Source organism: Perna viridis, chromosome 14 (assembly GCF_037379345.1).
Source record: "Perna viridis isolate PV_CMFRI_1.1 ecotype Kerala chromosome 14, ASM3737934v1, whole genome shotgun sequence".
NCBI lineage: Eukaryota > Metazoa > Mollusca > Bivalvia > Mytilida > Mytilidae > Perna > Perna viridis.
This window is the reverse complement of record NC_142458.1, coordinates 12,086,340-12,103,188: the sequence shown is the minus strand read 5'-3', so window position 1 is coordinate 12,103,188 and position 16,849 is coordinate 12,086,340. Positions and strand designations below refer to the sequence as shown.

The following is a 16,849-nucleotide window of genomic DNA, read 5'->3' as shown; positions in this document are numbered from 1 at the left end:
TACTTTTACCACCAGTATTGTCCAATATAAGATTGATGTAAACAGAAACGACTAACAGAGTAATTGACGTCCCGTTATTATGTAAAACAGCCAGTCAAAGTGACTTTTACATGTATGTTCCCAATTAGCGTAGCAGACATAATATAAGTATTCTTGTGGCTTTCACCTCAATACTTAGAAAAAAATGATAAAAAAAGGTAATAGACTCAATGATATCAATTTACTAATAGTCCGGTTGTTGTCTGAACATAAATAAAATGCTTGTTTCATTGTAGCATGGAATATTGTTTTTGACTCCTAATTCAAACGGTTTGTGCAGGACCCCCAAAATCAACATCCCCTTTGTACACTGCAACATATTTTTAATCTGAAAAGACCAACTTATTAATTTAATGTAAACCGGGTGTCTACAGATGACAACGACGACAGGCCACGCCATTATACAAGTTATATACGACTGCATTTTCTTTTGCCGTTGTACAAAAAAGTTCACATTTGTGACTCCATTAATGGAAATGTTAAGGTCACTCGTATTTAAATAATTTCCTAAATGTGTGACAGAAAGGGAAAGACATCACAAACGCAAGGACTACTAATTTACACATCATTAAAGCAGTGACTACTAATTTTCACATCATTAAAGCAGTGACTATTAATTTTCACATCATTCACATCATCAAAGCAGCGACTACCATTTAAATCAATGAAATGCATTAATTTTTATTTATTTTTCCTTTTAAAAAATTCTATAATTACGCAAAATAATAAAAATGCATTAAGTAATATGATCTACTGATGATTTTCTACATTTATTAAGAGTTAAATTTTTTGTTTAATATATCTTGAAAAATGTTTTAATAATTTTCCCAAAATATGAGAACATTGTTGAAAAAAAAACTTCTGTTAACAAAATTTCATTTTAATCTATTTGACTGATACAAGTAAAACTTGAAATAACATAGAAAATCAATAAAAACAACTTCTTCAACGAATCTCAAAAATGTTGACATTTCCTGAATCAGTACCTCGAGATAGAGAAGACAAGACCCTAGAACAGGGCTTAAAACATAAAATAAAATAATAAATCAGAGAACAAAGCATAAAAAAACATTCACATACAGATCATTCCCGAAAATTTTTTTAAAAAAATGTTTTTTGTCAAAATATAAAAATAATTATAGATTCTGATTCAGAATGAAATAAAACAAGATCCTACAAATGATGCCAAATATTTAAGATAAAAATTATATGCAACTGTAAAAGTTATCTGCATAATTTTGGAAATTTACCAGCAGAGAAACAAAATTTAACTTTTTGTTTCAAAATCTAAAAAGAATGCAATTTTATATGAAGCTAAATGATGAGTTGAATAAAGCAAGACCCCCACAAAATGGGTCAAAAACTTAAAATAAAAAACTCACAAAAATAAATTCAAAATATTCAATATTCACTGTACAGAACATTCCAGAAAATTCGAAAAATTACATTAACCTCACAAATCTTAAAGATGATTATATTTTCTGCACAAAAAATTATTAAAAAAAGACCAAGCAAATATTTGAAATAAAAGATAAAGTAGAGACTGTAAAGAGCCTGAACCGGTCCATCACCTGGCTCAATAAGCAACATTCTATTTTTGTAAAAGCGACCAAAAGATATTGAAAGAGTAATCAAGGGGAACCAAGGTTATAGCAGTAACCAAAAGAATGTAATACAGGGACAAAGACCAGACAAGGAAAACATACATACATAAATAACAAAGAACATAAAGTAACTAGAATCATACATACAAAGTAACAAAAGCAAATAAGCAACTCGGACTCCACTAAAAACTGGGAGTATGGACCAGATGCACCAGTAGGGTAAGCGTCCTCTGCTTTTCTAGAAACACCCGCCGAGTTGTTCATAAAAAAGTCAAGTCCGGGGTAGACAAAATTGGAGCAATTGCCTTTCGTTTGAAGAAAGGCAATTGCTCCAACTTGGCTAAACAGATGTACATAAACATTTAACCACATGCTAAACATTATACCGTACTCAGATTTTGGCTAAACTTAATAATTTTGTAGACATATGTTAAATACTTGTCTGGCCCCTGTGTTCTATTTTTTGTAATGTTGGCCATATTTTTCGACTGATAATAAATCCCAACCATCCTTCTATGCAGAAGAACCCAAGGAGTATTCAAACTAAGTTTTGATCTAATTTGTAAAGTAGTGTCAGCGACAATGAGTTTTGAAAAATTGTTTATGATGACGACGAACGCCAATTGATGGCAATAGCTCACATGACATTTGGGCCAAGTGAGCTATAATGCCATAAAAATAAATCATGTGAAGTTTATTGAAACAAGAAGAATGAATTCCAATGTTTCATGTAACTCTTTAAAAGTTTTTTTTTATTGTTTCATCACGTGTTCCTTTTGAAGGTGTTAAACCCCACCTGTCTATCTGTGTGGGGTCAGCATTTTTCTCAAGTAACAGTTTTACTATATCAACATGACCATTAATACATGCACCATACAGTGGAGTCTCTCCTGACCCACCACCATTATACTGCGACACATCACCATTCCTATCTAGTAACAATATCACTATATCAATATGACCCATGTAACATGCAGCATACAATGGAGTCCATCCTAACTCTCTATCATAACACTTTGACACATCAACATTTCTTTCAAGTAACATTCTCACAGTATTAATACGCCCCATCCAACATGCTCCACACAAAGCTTGTTTAAAGTCTACACCATTTGTTTCTAACAGTTCTACAATACCTAAATGACCAATCTCACAACAATAGTACAAAGGTGATTGTATATAGCTATCTATGTAGTTGATGTTACATTTAACAGAAATGAGATATTTAACTAATTCATAAAAAGCAATCTTCGAGACTTCAACCATTGGTGTACTTCTGTAGTAATCACTTTTGTAATGGAAGTAACTATTTTTATCTTTCACACCTTTGTCATCCAACTCAAGGAATAATTGTTTACATAAATCTGAGTGTTCCTTTATATATCCCATCACTTTGTCTTTATAAGTTTTTTCGTTCAACTGTTCGTTATAAAAGAATGACTTTCCATCCTGTTCTTTGAGACCTTTGAATATTCTGTCAAAATAAACAGTCTCATCATCATCAGATAAATATAGGAAAGAATCATCTTGTTCTATATGTTTACCTGACAAAACACTTTTAAATCTAAATCCTTCGGCTATAAATGATGAAGGCGAATATTCAATGAAGAGTTCTACAAGTTGACGACCACAAGTCACAGCGACCATATCATACAACATATCATGGGCTATACTGTAGACTGATCCTGCTTTCTTAATATATGTTCCATTAAGCCTATTGAATGTGTCAAGAAGTTGCTTTCTTTCCATTTCTATATTTAGATTGATTCTAAAATTAGAAACTATTTGTGTTACTTTTATTTTAACATCGTGTGGTGTGGTTTTAGGTTTCATGCATGCTTCATCTAATTCATTAGGAAACAGTACATATAACACCAATGCACAGTGCTCTAAGTGTTTTGATTTGATAACGTCTTTGATATCATTCTTCATACTTTGAACAGGAGAAGAGAAAAGTTCAGATAATTGCTCTTCTTGTTTTCTTTTTGACATCTTACAAAGTAGGGGGAAATTAGAATACTTCTCAAACATTTCATTCATTTTCTGCAAATCAAGATGCTGGTCTTGCTATTTACTTCTTGATCATTTTATGTTTTTCTTCTAAAAGTAAACAATGTTGATCAGATTGTAAGTCTACTGTTTTTTTTTAGTGAATATCTTCAGGCTCTTACATTTTTCATCCCCAAATATTTGTAAGCGGCATGAAACAAGGATTGATTTTTTCTACATTTATTTCCTTTTTTCATTACATTTTTTTATTCTTGCAATTTGATCAACTCTGATTGAAACAATTCCTCAATTTTATCAGCATATTCTTTCCATGATTGCAAGTCCTTTTCATTGATGACATTTTTCACACAAATATCATCTATTACAAAAACTTGATTATTTTTCTTATCACAGAAATATAACACTGTAAAAATATCTGCAGGACTTATAAATGGGATGACATCATATTCATTATTTTGGTGTAAATCTAGTGCCCCATGGTGAATAATTGATGATTTTCCTGAACTAGAACCTCCCGTAACTATGACAACATTGTTTTCCTTAATCATATTAGCCACATGAATTGTTGCCCTGGTAACAGTAAATATGTCTTCATCATTCTCCCATCCTTCAATACGATGTTTGATTGAAAATTCAAATTAGACTTAGTTAAATCATGTTCAAGAGATACTCAGTTCATGTAATTGTATCACTCTACGTCTTGCCTTCATCCATTTAGTGTCTATATCTTGCGTAATTCCATCGTGCCAATACCTTGCCTCAGTCAAAAATGTCCATCTGTTGTCATATTTCTTAGTGTCCATGTGTTGTCATATTTTTTAAGTGTCCATGTGTCGCCATGTTTCTTAGTGTCCATGTGTCATCATATTTCTTAATGTCCATGTTTTGTCATATTACTTACTGTCCATTCGTTGCAATATTTCTTAGTGTCCATTTGTTGTGATAGTCTTTAGTGTCCATATGTTGTTATAGCCCCTTGGCACAATATGTCGTGATAGCCCTTAATATTCATACGTTGTCATCGTTCCTCAACTTCATATGTTGTCTTGTTCCATAATGTCCATAAATTGTCATAGTCTCTAATTGTTATAAATTGTCATAGTCCCTAGTGTCCATGTTGTCATAGTCCCTACTGTACATATGTTGTAATAGTCGCAAATGTCCATATGTTGTCATAGTCTCTAGTAGCCATATATTGTCATAGTCACTACTGTCCATATGTTGTCATAGTCCCTAGTGTCCATTTGTTGTCATAGTCCCTAGTGTCCATATACCGTCATAGTCCTTAGAGTCTATATGTTGTCTGAGCCCCTATGGTCCCTTCTTATATTGTCATTGTTGTATTTGTTCCGTTCATCTCAATAATTTCTGTTCCTGTTGTTTCATTACGTAATTGAAACCATTGTATCAGTATTGTCTTTGTCTCTTCTGTTTGAGCGTTGTCTTTGTTTAAGATGTCTCATTATTATTTCTGTTCCCGTCGTCTCAGTATTGCCTCTGTTTCTAATGTTTTAGAACCACTGGGTCGATACCACTGCTGATGGACCTTAGGTCCCCGAGGGTATTCACCAACCCAGTAGTCAGACTTGTCCGACCCCGAATAATGTCATATTTTATCTACCCTGTTAATGAAAGTTTGCAGTATTCAAAATTTTAAAATATGTAAAACACCGAGGCTTCATTCCTTGCATTGCATATGGTAGAACCTCTCGGTGATGGATTTGGCTTCCTCTTTCGATAGTTCTGGTTATGAGTACTTCTTGTATACAACTAATATTTTGATCATGATCTTCCTACATATTTGATTTTAATGCTGCTGATGAGAGGTTACTCACTGTAACACGCATAAAGCATTTCAAAATTCACAATATATAATACTGATATTATTTGTATTTAGTATTGTCTCTGGTTCTGATGTCTCAGTATTGTCTATGTTTCTAATGTCTCAGTATTGTCTCCGTTCCTATTATCTAAGTATTGTTTTTGATTCTTTTGTTATAGTATTGTCTCTGTTCCTGGTGTGTAATTATTGTACCTGATCCTGTTATCTCAGCAGTATTGTTCCAGTTCCTGTCGTCTCAATATTGACTCAGTATCGTCTCTGTTCCTGATATCAAAATATATTCTCTGTCGTCACAGTTTTGTCTCTGTTCTTAATGTCCAAGTGTAGTCTCTGTCCCTCTTGTCTCAGTATAGTGTCTTGGACTTCTCTCTTTTTATTGTAGCTGTTCTTTTTGTCTAAGTATTATCTCCGTTCCTGTTTTTTTCAGCATAGTTTCTATTCCTGTTGTCTCAGTATTGTCTCTGTTTCTGTCGCCTCAGTATTGTCTCTGTTCCTGTTGTCTCAGTATTGTCTTTGTTCCTGTTGTCTCAGTATTTTATTGGACCCTTTTTTCTTAGCAAAGACAATGTTCCTGTTTGCTCAGAATAGTCTCTGTTCCTGCTGTCTCTCCTGACCACGCATTGTCTCTTTTACTAATGTCTCAGTATTATTTATGTTCCTGTCATCTCAGTACTTTTTCTGTCCCTGTTGTCTCAAAATCATATTTCATCCTCTTACTTAGTATTGGCTCTAGATCTGTCTCTCTTGTCTAAGCATTGTCTCTGTTCCTGTTATCCCTGTACTGTTTCTCTTCATGTCTTCTCAGTTTCGTCTATGTTTATGTAGTCTCAGTATTATATTTGAACCTATTGTCTTAGTATCGTCTCTGCCCTTGTTGTCTCAGTATCGTCTCTGCCCTTGTTGTCTCAGTATAGTGTCTATCTGTCCTGTCTAAGCATTGTCTCTGTTCCTGGAGTCTCAGTATTTTTTTAAACTTTGTCACAGTATTGTCCTCGTCTCTTCTTTTAAAGCATTGTCCTTGTTTAAAATGTCTCTTTATTATTTCTGTTATTGTCGTCTCAGTATTGTTGCCGTTTCTGTTATCAAAGTATTGTTTTTGATCCTTTTGTCATAGCATTGTCTCTGTTCCTGTTATCTGAGTATTGTTTCTATGCCTGATGTTTTAGTATTGTTTCTGTTTTTGTCGTATAAATATTGTCTCGGTATCGTCTCTGTTTATGTTATCTGTCCCCGTTGTTTCAGAATCGTATCTGATCAGTACTTTTCTGTCTCTCTTGTCTTGGTATTGTCTCTGTTCCTGGTGTCTAAGAACTGATGCTGTTCCTGTCGTCTCAATAGTGTCTCTGTTCCTGTCGTCTCAATAGTGTCTTTGTTCCTGTTGTCTCAATATTGTTTCCGTTCCTTGCGTATTAATACTACTTCTGTTCCTGTCGTCTCGGTATCGTCTTTGTTCTAGTCGTCTCAATATTGTATATGTTTCTGTCATATCAGTATTGTCCTTGTTAATTTTGTCTTAGTACTGTCTCCGTTTGTGATAGTGAGTACAGCCAGGTCAAGTCGTAGTGACAGCAGAGAGCTCTACACCAACATGTACGTGCAAGCTAGCTGGGTGCAGAATGATAAGACCAAAAAAATTATCGTCCGGAAGTTCCATGCCGAGGAGAGAAGACAAAATAACATTAAATGTCCCAAATATTTATTCCAAAAGATTAACAGACATCTTGGACGTTATAAATATCACTCAAATAGCAAAGGAGAATTGGAAGAACATGTAATGTTTACTTTATGAGAACGTAACAATGCAATCAATGTCACCCCTTTTACTTTCGTCCCAAATAAATAGACCACATAAATGACATTGAAGTTTTAGGTAAAAGAACAAATTCATTTCCGATTTAAAACACATAAATAGATTTTATTAATTTCTTTTATTTACATATTAAAATGAGAAATTTATCATTAATATAACGATCTCTCCTGATTTAAGTTACTGTTCATATACATGCATGTTCAGTTCCATATGTGCCATTTACAGAGAAAACGTACTAATACTCGTCAACAACAAATGTTGTGCTCGCTTTTAGGCAATGGCATGCTTACTCCATATTCACAGTATTGTCTCTGTCTCTGCTGTCAAAGCATTGTCTTTATGTATGTTGTCTTTGTACAGTCTCTATCATGTTTTATCATAATTGTTTCTGTTATAGTTTATTTTCCCGCTGTCTGGGTATTGTCAGTTTTATTGTCTATGCTCTATTTATTATTATTTTACTATGATTATTGTTGTTTACTTAAATTTCATCTCCTAACACTTAATTTTTAGCCCCATATTTTTCTCCTACCTTTCATTTGCCTAGGAACACTACTGGCTTGTTCATCTGAAAGTAAAAATAAAATAATTTTCTAAAACATGGACAAGAGCAGCGCTGAAGGTCTCTTGCCTTGCAAAAATCTGTAATTTACAGATTGTGATACAAACATATTAGGTTACAATAGCGCAATTATGTCTCCTCGGTATTCAGTCAGATCTTTACCCAGAAGTCAAGGAGAAAACACAGAAACGTTTACGATTGGTAGATAATAAAAAAATATATTTTCATTGTACGAACAGTAAGGAACCAAAAGTATCTAATTTGAAAGACAACAGCCCATATATGTATATTTTATGGGGCACTCATGGCTAAGGGTGGCTACTAAAAAACTGATGTTTGAAAAATATTTCACTTTTCTGGTCTTAATTTACGGACAGAAACGCCGCATGTCATAGTGGTTTTTATTTTAAAAGTTAAAAGATATATTTAGCATCATTGCAATAGATCAGAGAAATTTTACCCGGATCTATTTTTAGATTTTAGTGGAAGTGAAGACCCCCATAAGGAAACAGCATTGTAAATAATATTGCTCTGTTGTATCCATTAAGAATCTAAAAAAAAACTAAGAATGCAATACAGTCCAGGTAATCGGTCTAACTAATTAGCGACAAGAAGTGTTTTTTGTAAAGGGGCCATATTTTTTCTTGTATAAAAAAATTCCTAACGCTCATACTTAAGGAACTTTCATATCAATTTTCACTGAATTCATTGCATAACAAATTTACTCTAAAATTTGACCTCAGACAGATCTCATCATGTTGAACATGTTATTTTGTAAGAATTTTGGTTAACTCAACGATTTTGGAATTATATTAAAAAAAACTTCTGTCTGATCCCCTGTGAAATGCTTGAAAGTTGTTATGTTTGCAGTAGGCTAAATCCAGCAATTTTTACTTATTTGCAAAATTCTACAATTTGACCCCTATGGTCTATTTTAAGTAACAGTTTTGGAGATGTATGTAGAAAACTTCTGTCTAAACACTGTGTTCTATTTTTATTAACAGCAGTCATGAAGATTTTTGAAAATAATAACGTTAAAAAATACACAAAATTTTAGCTAAACCCAACTGTTTTTATGTTTTGTAAAATGCTGTAATTTGAGCCCTCGCCAAGTTCCTTAGAACAATGTGTGAAAATTTCAAAAAAAGATTGGATAAGTTTTACTCAAGCTATCATAAATAAACTAAAGTTTACAGACACCAACAACAACAGGTTGATACCATTAAATAACCAATTTTTTATGTAAAATACAAAAAGGTTGATTTTTGGGGTTTGGCAAATTTAAGCCCCTTACAACTTGTAAACAGTAAGAGATACCTGATGGTAAATTGAAAAAGGGTTAACGGCAGGGATTTGTATAAGGAATCTTTTTTAAAAAAATTAAAACCAGACCCAAAATGAAAAAAAAGCTTTGGTCAACTATCACAAGATAATGCTTCAGGCTATGTAAGAGCAATCAAATCATATTCATACATTCCTCTTACATCAGTTGACAAATCAATAAAAACTTTTCGGCATAGGTCTGTAATCTGATGTAAACAATATTACACTGTCAGAATTATGCTACATTCAATTGTTTTTGAATGATTTGCAAAAAAAACTGTATTTTTACGTATATTCGTCGTTGTTTATTGATGTTGACAATTTTTCAAACATCTCTTCTAAAACTACTGAATGGATTTGGATGATTGGTCCTTAGGGTATTCTGCACACAGTTTATGCTTTGATCTTCATTATCGAAAAACATTGCTGACGTTACTATAAATAGATCATAGGGATCCGACATCAGTTTCGCATTTTTCTCCAAAACCGTTACATTTAATAACTGGTTGGTGTTCATGCAAAAGTGCTGAGGATGATGAGATCTATCTGTGGCCTAATTTTGGTAAAAATCTGTAGACCCATGTTGGAGTTATTGCCCTTTTTCGACATTTGTGCTATTTTTAACGTTAATACTTTCAAAAATCTTCTCCTCAGAAACTACTGTACAGAATTCAATAACAGTTAGCATTATTATTTCTTAGGATATCCTGCACAACGAGACCACATTGAATATCCGTGAAAAAACATTGACATCGTTACTAAAAATAGAACAAAGGGGTCAGACAGCAGTTGTTTGTATACAAAACCGTAAGATTTAACTAAATTCTAACAGAGTAAAACTGCTCAACACGATGACATCTATCTGTGGTCAAATGACAGTGAAAATCTGTAGACGCATAATGGAGTTATTGTCCTTTTTGGACTTTCTGTTGCTATTTTTGATTTGTTGACTTTTAGGTGGATCGTTATGGTGTATCCATCAGCACTATGATTTATTCAATGGGTCATAGTTTTCCTTTCCTCGTTCATCTACCCCGGACTTGACTTTTTATGAGGAACTCGGCGGGTGTTTCTAGAAAAGCAGAGGACGCTTACCCTACCAGTGCACCTGGTCCATGCTCCTAGTTTTTAGAGGAGTCCAAAATTCTAACAGAGTAAAACTGCTCAACACGATGACATCTATCTGTGGTCAAATGACAGTGAAAATCTGTTGACGCATAATGGAGTTATTGTCCTTTTTGGACTTTCTGTTGCTATTTTTGATTTGTTGACTTTTAGGTGGATCGTTATGGTGTATCCATCAGCACTATGATTTATTCAATGGGTCATAGTTTTCCTTTCCTCGTTCATCTACCCCGGACTTGACTTTTTATGAGGAACTCGGCGGGTGTTTCTAGAAAAGCAAAGGACGCTTACCCTACCAGTGCACCTGGTCCATGCTCCTAGTTTTTAGTGGAGTCCGAGTTGCTTATCTACTTTTGTTACTTTGTATGTATGATTTTAGTTACTTTATGTTCTTTGTTGTGTATGTCTGTTTTCCATGTCTGGTCTTTGTCCCTGGATTACATTCTTTTGATTACCACTATAACCTTGGTTCCCTTGATTACTCTTAAACATCTTCTCTTCAGAAACTACTGTACAGAATTCAATGAAAACTGGCATGGCTGCTTTTCCAAGGAATTGAATGTAGCTAATGAAACTAAGTGAGCCATTCAGGCTCTTTAGAGTCTCTAGTTTGCATTTATATCAAAAACCGTCAGGTTTGACCAAATTCAGACAAAAGGTAAAGAGTTTAGCATGATGAGATTCATCTGTGTTCAAATTTTGGTGAAAATCTGTTGACCCATAAAAGAGATATTACCTATTTCGAACGTTTTTTTTTTTTTTTTGGTTTGTTTGGTTTTTTTTGGGGGGAATTTTTTGTTGTTGTTGTTGCTGTTTCTGATGTGTTAATTTGTGTTAATTAACGAAAAACATGCATGACTGCTTTTACAAGAAATTGAATGTAGCTTATCTAACCAGGATCTCTAGAGACTCTAGTTAAAAGCAAGGGCCAATGCTCCGATTTTTTAAATTCAATCTTGATTGCTCATTTACCTTTTGGTAATTTCGAGTTTTTTATTTCTGCATATCTATTTTCTTTCTCAGTCGTTATTCCAAGATCCTGGTTCCCTTATAGGAAGTAACAAAATATAAAAAAAATTATGACAGTCGTTTTTCATGGATCGCTGCTGTGTATCCATCCGAGCCATGAAAACTGATTTGTTCAACGTGTCATAGTTTTCCTTTCTTCTTTCATCTACCACGTACATGACTTTTTATGAACATCTCGGTGGGTGTTTTACCGGTCCACCTGGTGCATGCTGCCAGTTTTTAGTGGAGTCCGAGTTGCTTATTTGCTTTTGTTACTTTGTATGTATGATTTTAGTAACTTTATGTTCTTTGTTGTGTATGTCTGTTTTCCATGTATGGTCTTTGTCCCTGGGTTACATTTTTTATTACAGCTATAACCTGGGTTCCCTTCATCACTCTTTTTACAACTTAGGGTTGGCAGCATCATAACATAATACGACCACATTTGCATGTGTGGTCATAGAAATCTTCACTGTTAATTAATTTTATACCATGAGATTAATAATGATATTATTGTATGATGAGAATCTTACCCATCTCTTTTTCTAGTCTATTAATAAATGCTGCAATTCCTAGATGTTTCTACAAAAGAAAATGGATTATATTTCTAAAATAATCAAACAGCTATAGCTAACTTCTTGTTGGCACCAAAAAGAATAATTTGGCTAATAAACAGCTTCGCTAAGCGTAGCACGATACCACCGAAATGATCGAATCATGAACAGTTGGAGCAAGAGTGGACACAATGTAAGTTTTTGACACACTAAAAAAATGACTTACAGCAGACATAACAAGTGGTTTGGACTCAATAAAGCACAGAAATAGAAATTGAATTGAACATTTTCAAAATTGAATGAAAATAAAGAAAAGAATGTTTTGCATGGTACAGCTTGATACGACCGCAAAGACCAAACCATAAACAGTTCGGGCAAGTATGGACACACGATTTAAACTTGACATAGCTTTGAATTTTTATTACAATTAGATATTTGACACAGGATCAAAGCAAAATTGTCAATTTTTGGCCATTAATCCAAAATGATTGTAGTTGAAACCCGCATCAATCAATTCCAAACTTCCTGTGGGGATATTGATCTCATGGCACAATTTCGTAGTGATCCATTCCCTTTTACTCAAGTTACTGTCCGGAAATTAGACAAAAATGCATGCACTTATTTCAGGCCCTTTTGTGGCCCCCTATTCTTACTTGGTTCAAGTCACAATACAACAAAATCAATCCCAGTTTTTCTTTACTTGTATGGCACCTTGTAATTACAAGCTAGACCAATCGATGCCTGGACCGACATCCAACTGCAGCTGTGATTTATAGTTGCTCAGGAAAATGCAACGAAAGAAGTTTTAGACGGGTATAATGAACTACGGAACATAATTCCCATTAAAATAAGATAACATTAATTTCATGATAAAACATGTATATTTGCAACAACATATGGCGTTCCTCCTACATAAAATGTACCAAGTTCCAGGAAATTCTTAATTTTGGGTAGTTACAGAGGAGTTGCAATGACAAGTTGATAAATGATGACTTTTAGTAAATATCTAAGTTCAATTGGGCATAACTCCCATAAAATTTAAATAATCAACATTTCCTCATAGAATAGACAACTGCATGGTCTGACATACATACATACATACATACATACATACATGACTTTTGAAAAGATGGTCGGACAGTTGTAAACTTGGGCTTGAAATGTAGAGCTTATCAAGTGGGTCACTTCATACGCTACATGTATGCTGCGTATCTCTTCAGCACCTGCGTATGTAGTGTTCATATCACAACTCATATGTTATGCATGAGCTTGCCGAGACTACGCAGACTTTTTGTATTGTGTTACATTTCTAACAAATAGGCTTCTGGAGCAGGGTCATGTTGTTACAAGATTGAAGTCATCACTACAAAAGTTTTCAGGTCGTCTTCATGAACTCGTGGATCATTACAGTGTATCCAACTGCGCCAGGAAAACTGTTCAACGTGTCATAGTTTTCCTTTCCTCTTTCGTCTACCCCGGACTTGACTTTTTATGTGCATGGTGTCTCTAGAAAAGCAGAGGACGCTTTCCCTACCGGTGCACCTGGTCCACGCTCCCAGTTTTTAGTAGAGTCCAAGTTGCTCATTTGCTTGTGTTACATTGCATGTATGATTTTAGTTACTTTATGTTCTTTGTTGTGTATGTCTATTTTCCATGTCTGGTCTTTGTCCCTGGATTACATTCTTTTGATTACCGCTAAAACCTTGGTTCCCCTGATTACTCTTGCACTCATCCTTATCTTTTATCATTTTCTCAATATCAAGGCCTAAAGCTTGCAGTGGTCTAATGTCACTAACTTCTGGTTCTTGAAACATACAGTAAATTTTCAAAACTTAAGTATGAAATTTCAAAGTATATATCATCAGTTAGGTTTAACCTTTACCATGGGGTGACCAGATATGTACAATCAAGGGCTGTTTTTCGATTGTTGGGTTCTAGCAATGTCATTTTCAGAATAGGAAACCATAATAAATTTCATCATCAAGCTTAGTGAAATAGATTTAAAATGACACTTTGAGAGCTGAATAAGTGGTCATGAGATACGGTAGACACAAGAAGTTGACATGTTTAGGGACAGGGCTCATTTCTCTGCCTCTCACTACAGCAGAATTGATTCATAGTGTTTTCATGCACCTAGACCTATTAAAGGTTTCGCCCAATTAGTAGCAAGTTATTGCAAAAACCCTCATTTTTTTACATGAGTTACCCTTCTCAGGACCCCTGACCTTCCACTTACGACTTTAATGAACCTTATTTGGCTTAAATTACTATCGAAGGGTACAAACTTTGGGAAAATTGTATTTTGGACCTTATCCCTAATCAAATTCCCAGCTATGAAGTATTACCAACTGTTTGTAATATTTATTTTGTTCAATATCTTGAATGAAAAACTTTATAAAAGAAAAATATGTGTACCTTAGTTTTGACAACTTACAAATATCGTCTACCTTACAAAACTATGCAGTCTTATGTATACCACGGAATTGTGAATGTCATAAAAATGACGAAAATATTATTGTTAAATGACAGCTTAGTATACATACATGTACCACAGACCAGTACATGTTATTAAAGAGATTGAAATCTCGTTTTATCAGGACTTGATTACAAACGAAATTTGTGATGAAAAGTAATTGCTATTAACAGGGACTATAAGATAAACCCTCTGCATTTACGAGACGCTGGTGTCATTGATTTAAACTGTTAGTTTTCCATTTCAAAACTTTGTTACTGTCAATTCATAAACAAATGATAATTTGATTAAATGTGGCCTTCAAACCCTTTAGGCAGGTAGATGATTTTTTTTTCTGAAAAATGTCAAAAAGTGAAGCCATTGTGCTAAAAATAGAATAAAAAAAAATGCCTTGGAAAGGATAAAAATATTTAGTAGGTTTTTTAATCAGTAGGTCGATAAACAGCAAACCAACTTTTTTTAAGGTCTGCCTTATTTCCCTATTTTCAACCTTGTCTGTGACATTTGAAACATTAATATTGAAGCTTCCTTATATATGGCAAGAAGTGTGTGCAACCCAGAAGGTTTCAAATGAAATGGAAAAATTAGTACCCGTGAGTGTTATATAATGCAGTGCATGAAGTACGCTGGATGTCTATTTACAAAGCAGTTGAAACTGTATATTTCGTTGTTTAGATTTTTTTATTACTGTGTTTAGTACTGACAAGATGCTTAAACCAAAGGTTACACAAAGAAACTTGGAAACTTAGACTTCATTAGAAAAATTATTAAATATTGCCTGTCATTACAGAGTTTTACCTTGTACTTAAAAAACTAACTTGAATATTTCAATGGTAGAACCGTGTGTTGATCACTGCTGTACAGATAAAACATTAATAAAAAAAAAATGACACACATCTTAGCCAACAAAACTTTTATAACCAATGATGATGGTTTGCTGTTTTTAAGGGCAACCACTTAATCACAAAGGGAAATAGAAACCTGAATACTATTCAACATGACTTTAGTGACCTACTCACGCTAAAACTGAATGAGAGGTTCCCCAAAGAGGACGCTAATATTGTTTATGCGTTTGGTTAGACTGATGTCAATGTACAGTGGTGAAGCCCTTCAAATTGGGACAATGAGCAGATAAATGTACTGATAGATCATTTTGGAAAAGAAAACGACATAAAGACTGTGAGGTAGCTCAACCAATTAAACAACCCAGAAGAGACCAAAAAAGAATGGTATTTGATAATACCAATTGTTGTCAAATGTGGATATCAAAGAATGGTATTTGATAATACCAATTGTTGTCAAATGTGGATATCAAAGATTCAAAATTGTTGAACTTTGGGGAATTATCAATAAGCTCCATGGACAACATTTCCCAAATTCATTGAAATTAGCTGCATTGGCTGTTACAGTCCTCATTCACACAGCAGATGGTAAACTATTGCTCGGTAGTCAAAATAAGATCATATCATTCCTAAGAAATCGAATATCAGCAGAAAGACTTGATGGCTTGATCATGGTTAGGTGCAAGGGTGGTCAAATTGGTGCATTTGAATTCGACAAGATATTAGATGATTGGAGACAGAAAAAGAACATGAAGATTTCGAGTGGACCAGTAGCAAAATCTTAATGAAGGACAATATTAATCAGTACAATATCATAAGTAGAACAACTACTAACTACTAAAATTTGTTTTAATCATTTAAAATGCACAACTCTCTTTACTAAATTTACACTAAAATTAAATAGTATTGTCTGTACAAACCAGAGGTTAACAAATTTGTTGGGTTGACACCTGTGATATGAAAATGATCCCTTTTTTTACTGCCAAAGGCCCCTAATTGACCACCCATTTTCCCAGAAAATGACCCCCTGTTTTACTGTCAGGGGGGGGCACTGGATCCCTTCTGCAATTTTCTGGAATGTACACCGACAATTAAATTTAATATCGAAAAAGTTGTGCCTTGAAATATGGTACACTTGTGTTTTACATGGGTCGATCTACTACTTTTGAAATGATGAAAATAAAAATATATTTCTTTTGCAACAGTTACTCAAAATTAAATATATTATTTCCATATATAGTAATATTTCATATAAGAAAGCAGAGCGGCTTAACTTGATTGAAATTTGAATTGAAATAATATCATTTCATCAACTAATTTTGAAGTTCACCTTGTAACTCATTCAGATTAAACACTGCTTAACTGAATAATGTGGTTTCTATTTATTTTCTTTAGAAAAAATGATATAAACATTTTGTACTTTCGGTTTGACAATTTCAAAAGGGCGGGTCAGTGTACTAAATCTAATACAATGATAAGTTCTATAATACGTTTATTTGGCATGTTAAGATATTAAATGCCAACCAGATTCTTAATAATTACATGTTACAATGTGTTTCCTTGTCTCTATAAAATTGCAGTAGCCTATCACCGTAACCAGGTGAATTCAAAGCCGTATCACAGCAAATTCGGCCATTAATTACGCTTCTTCTAATA

General features: G+C 33.8%; 1 protein-coding gene and 1 pseudogene across 1 annotated transcript; one reads left to right on the top strand and one right to left on the bottom strand.

Annotated features, from left to right (window-relative positions):
* Window positions 1-694: 694 nt before the first annotated feature.
* Window positions 695-16,849, bottom strand: LOC148598214 (uncharacterized). Its single transcript, XM_088561939.1, has 4 exons — window positions 16,736-16,849; window positions 11,858-11,906; window positions 7,839-7,874; window positions 695-3,411 (listed from the first exon to the last, which is right to left on the bottom strand). Exon 4 carries the CDS (start codon window positions 3,390-3,392, stop codon window positions 2,382-2,384), a length of 1,011 nt encoding a protein of 336 aa, XP_088418065.1. The 5' UTR covers window positions 3,393-3,411; window positions 7,839-7,874; window positions 11,858-11,906; window positions 16,736-16,849; the 3' UTR covers window positions 695-2,381.
* Window positions 8,437-15,978, top strand: LOC148598215 (uncharacterized; annotated as a pseudogene).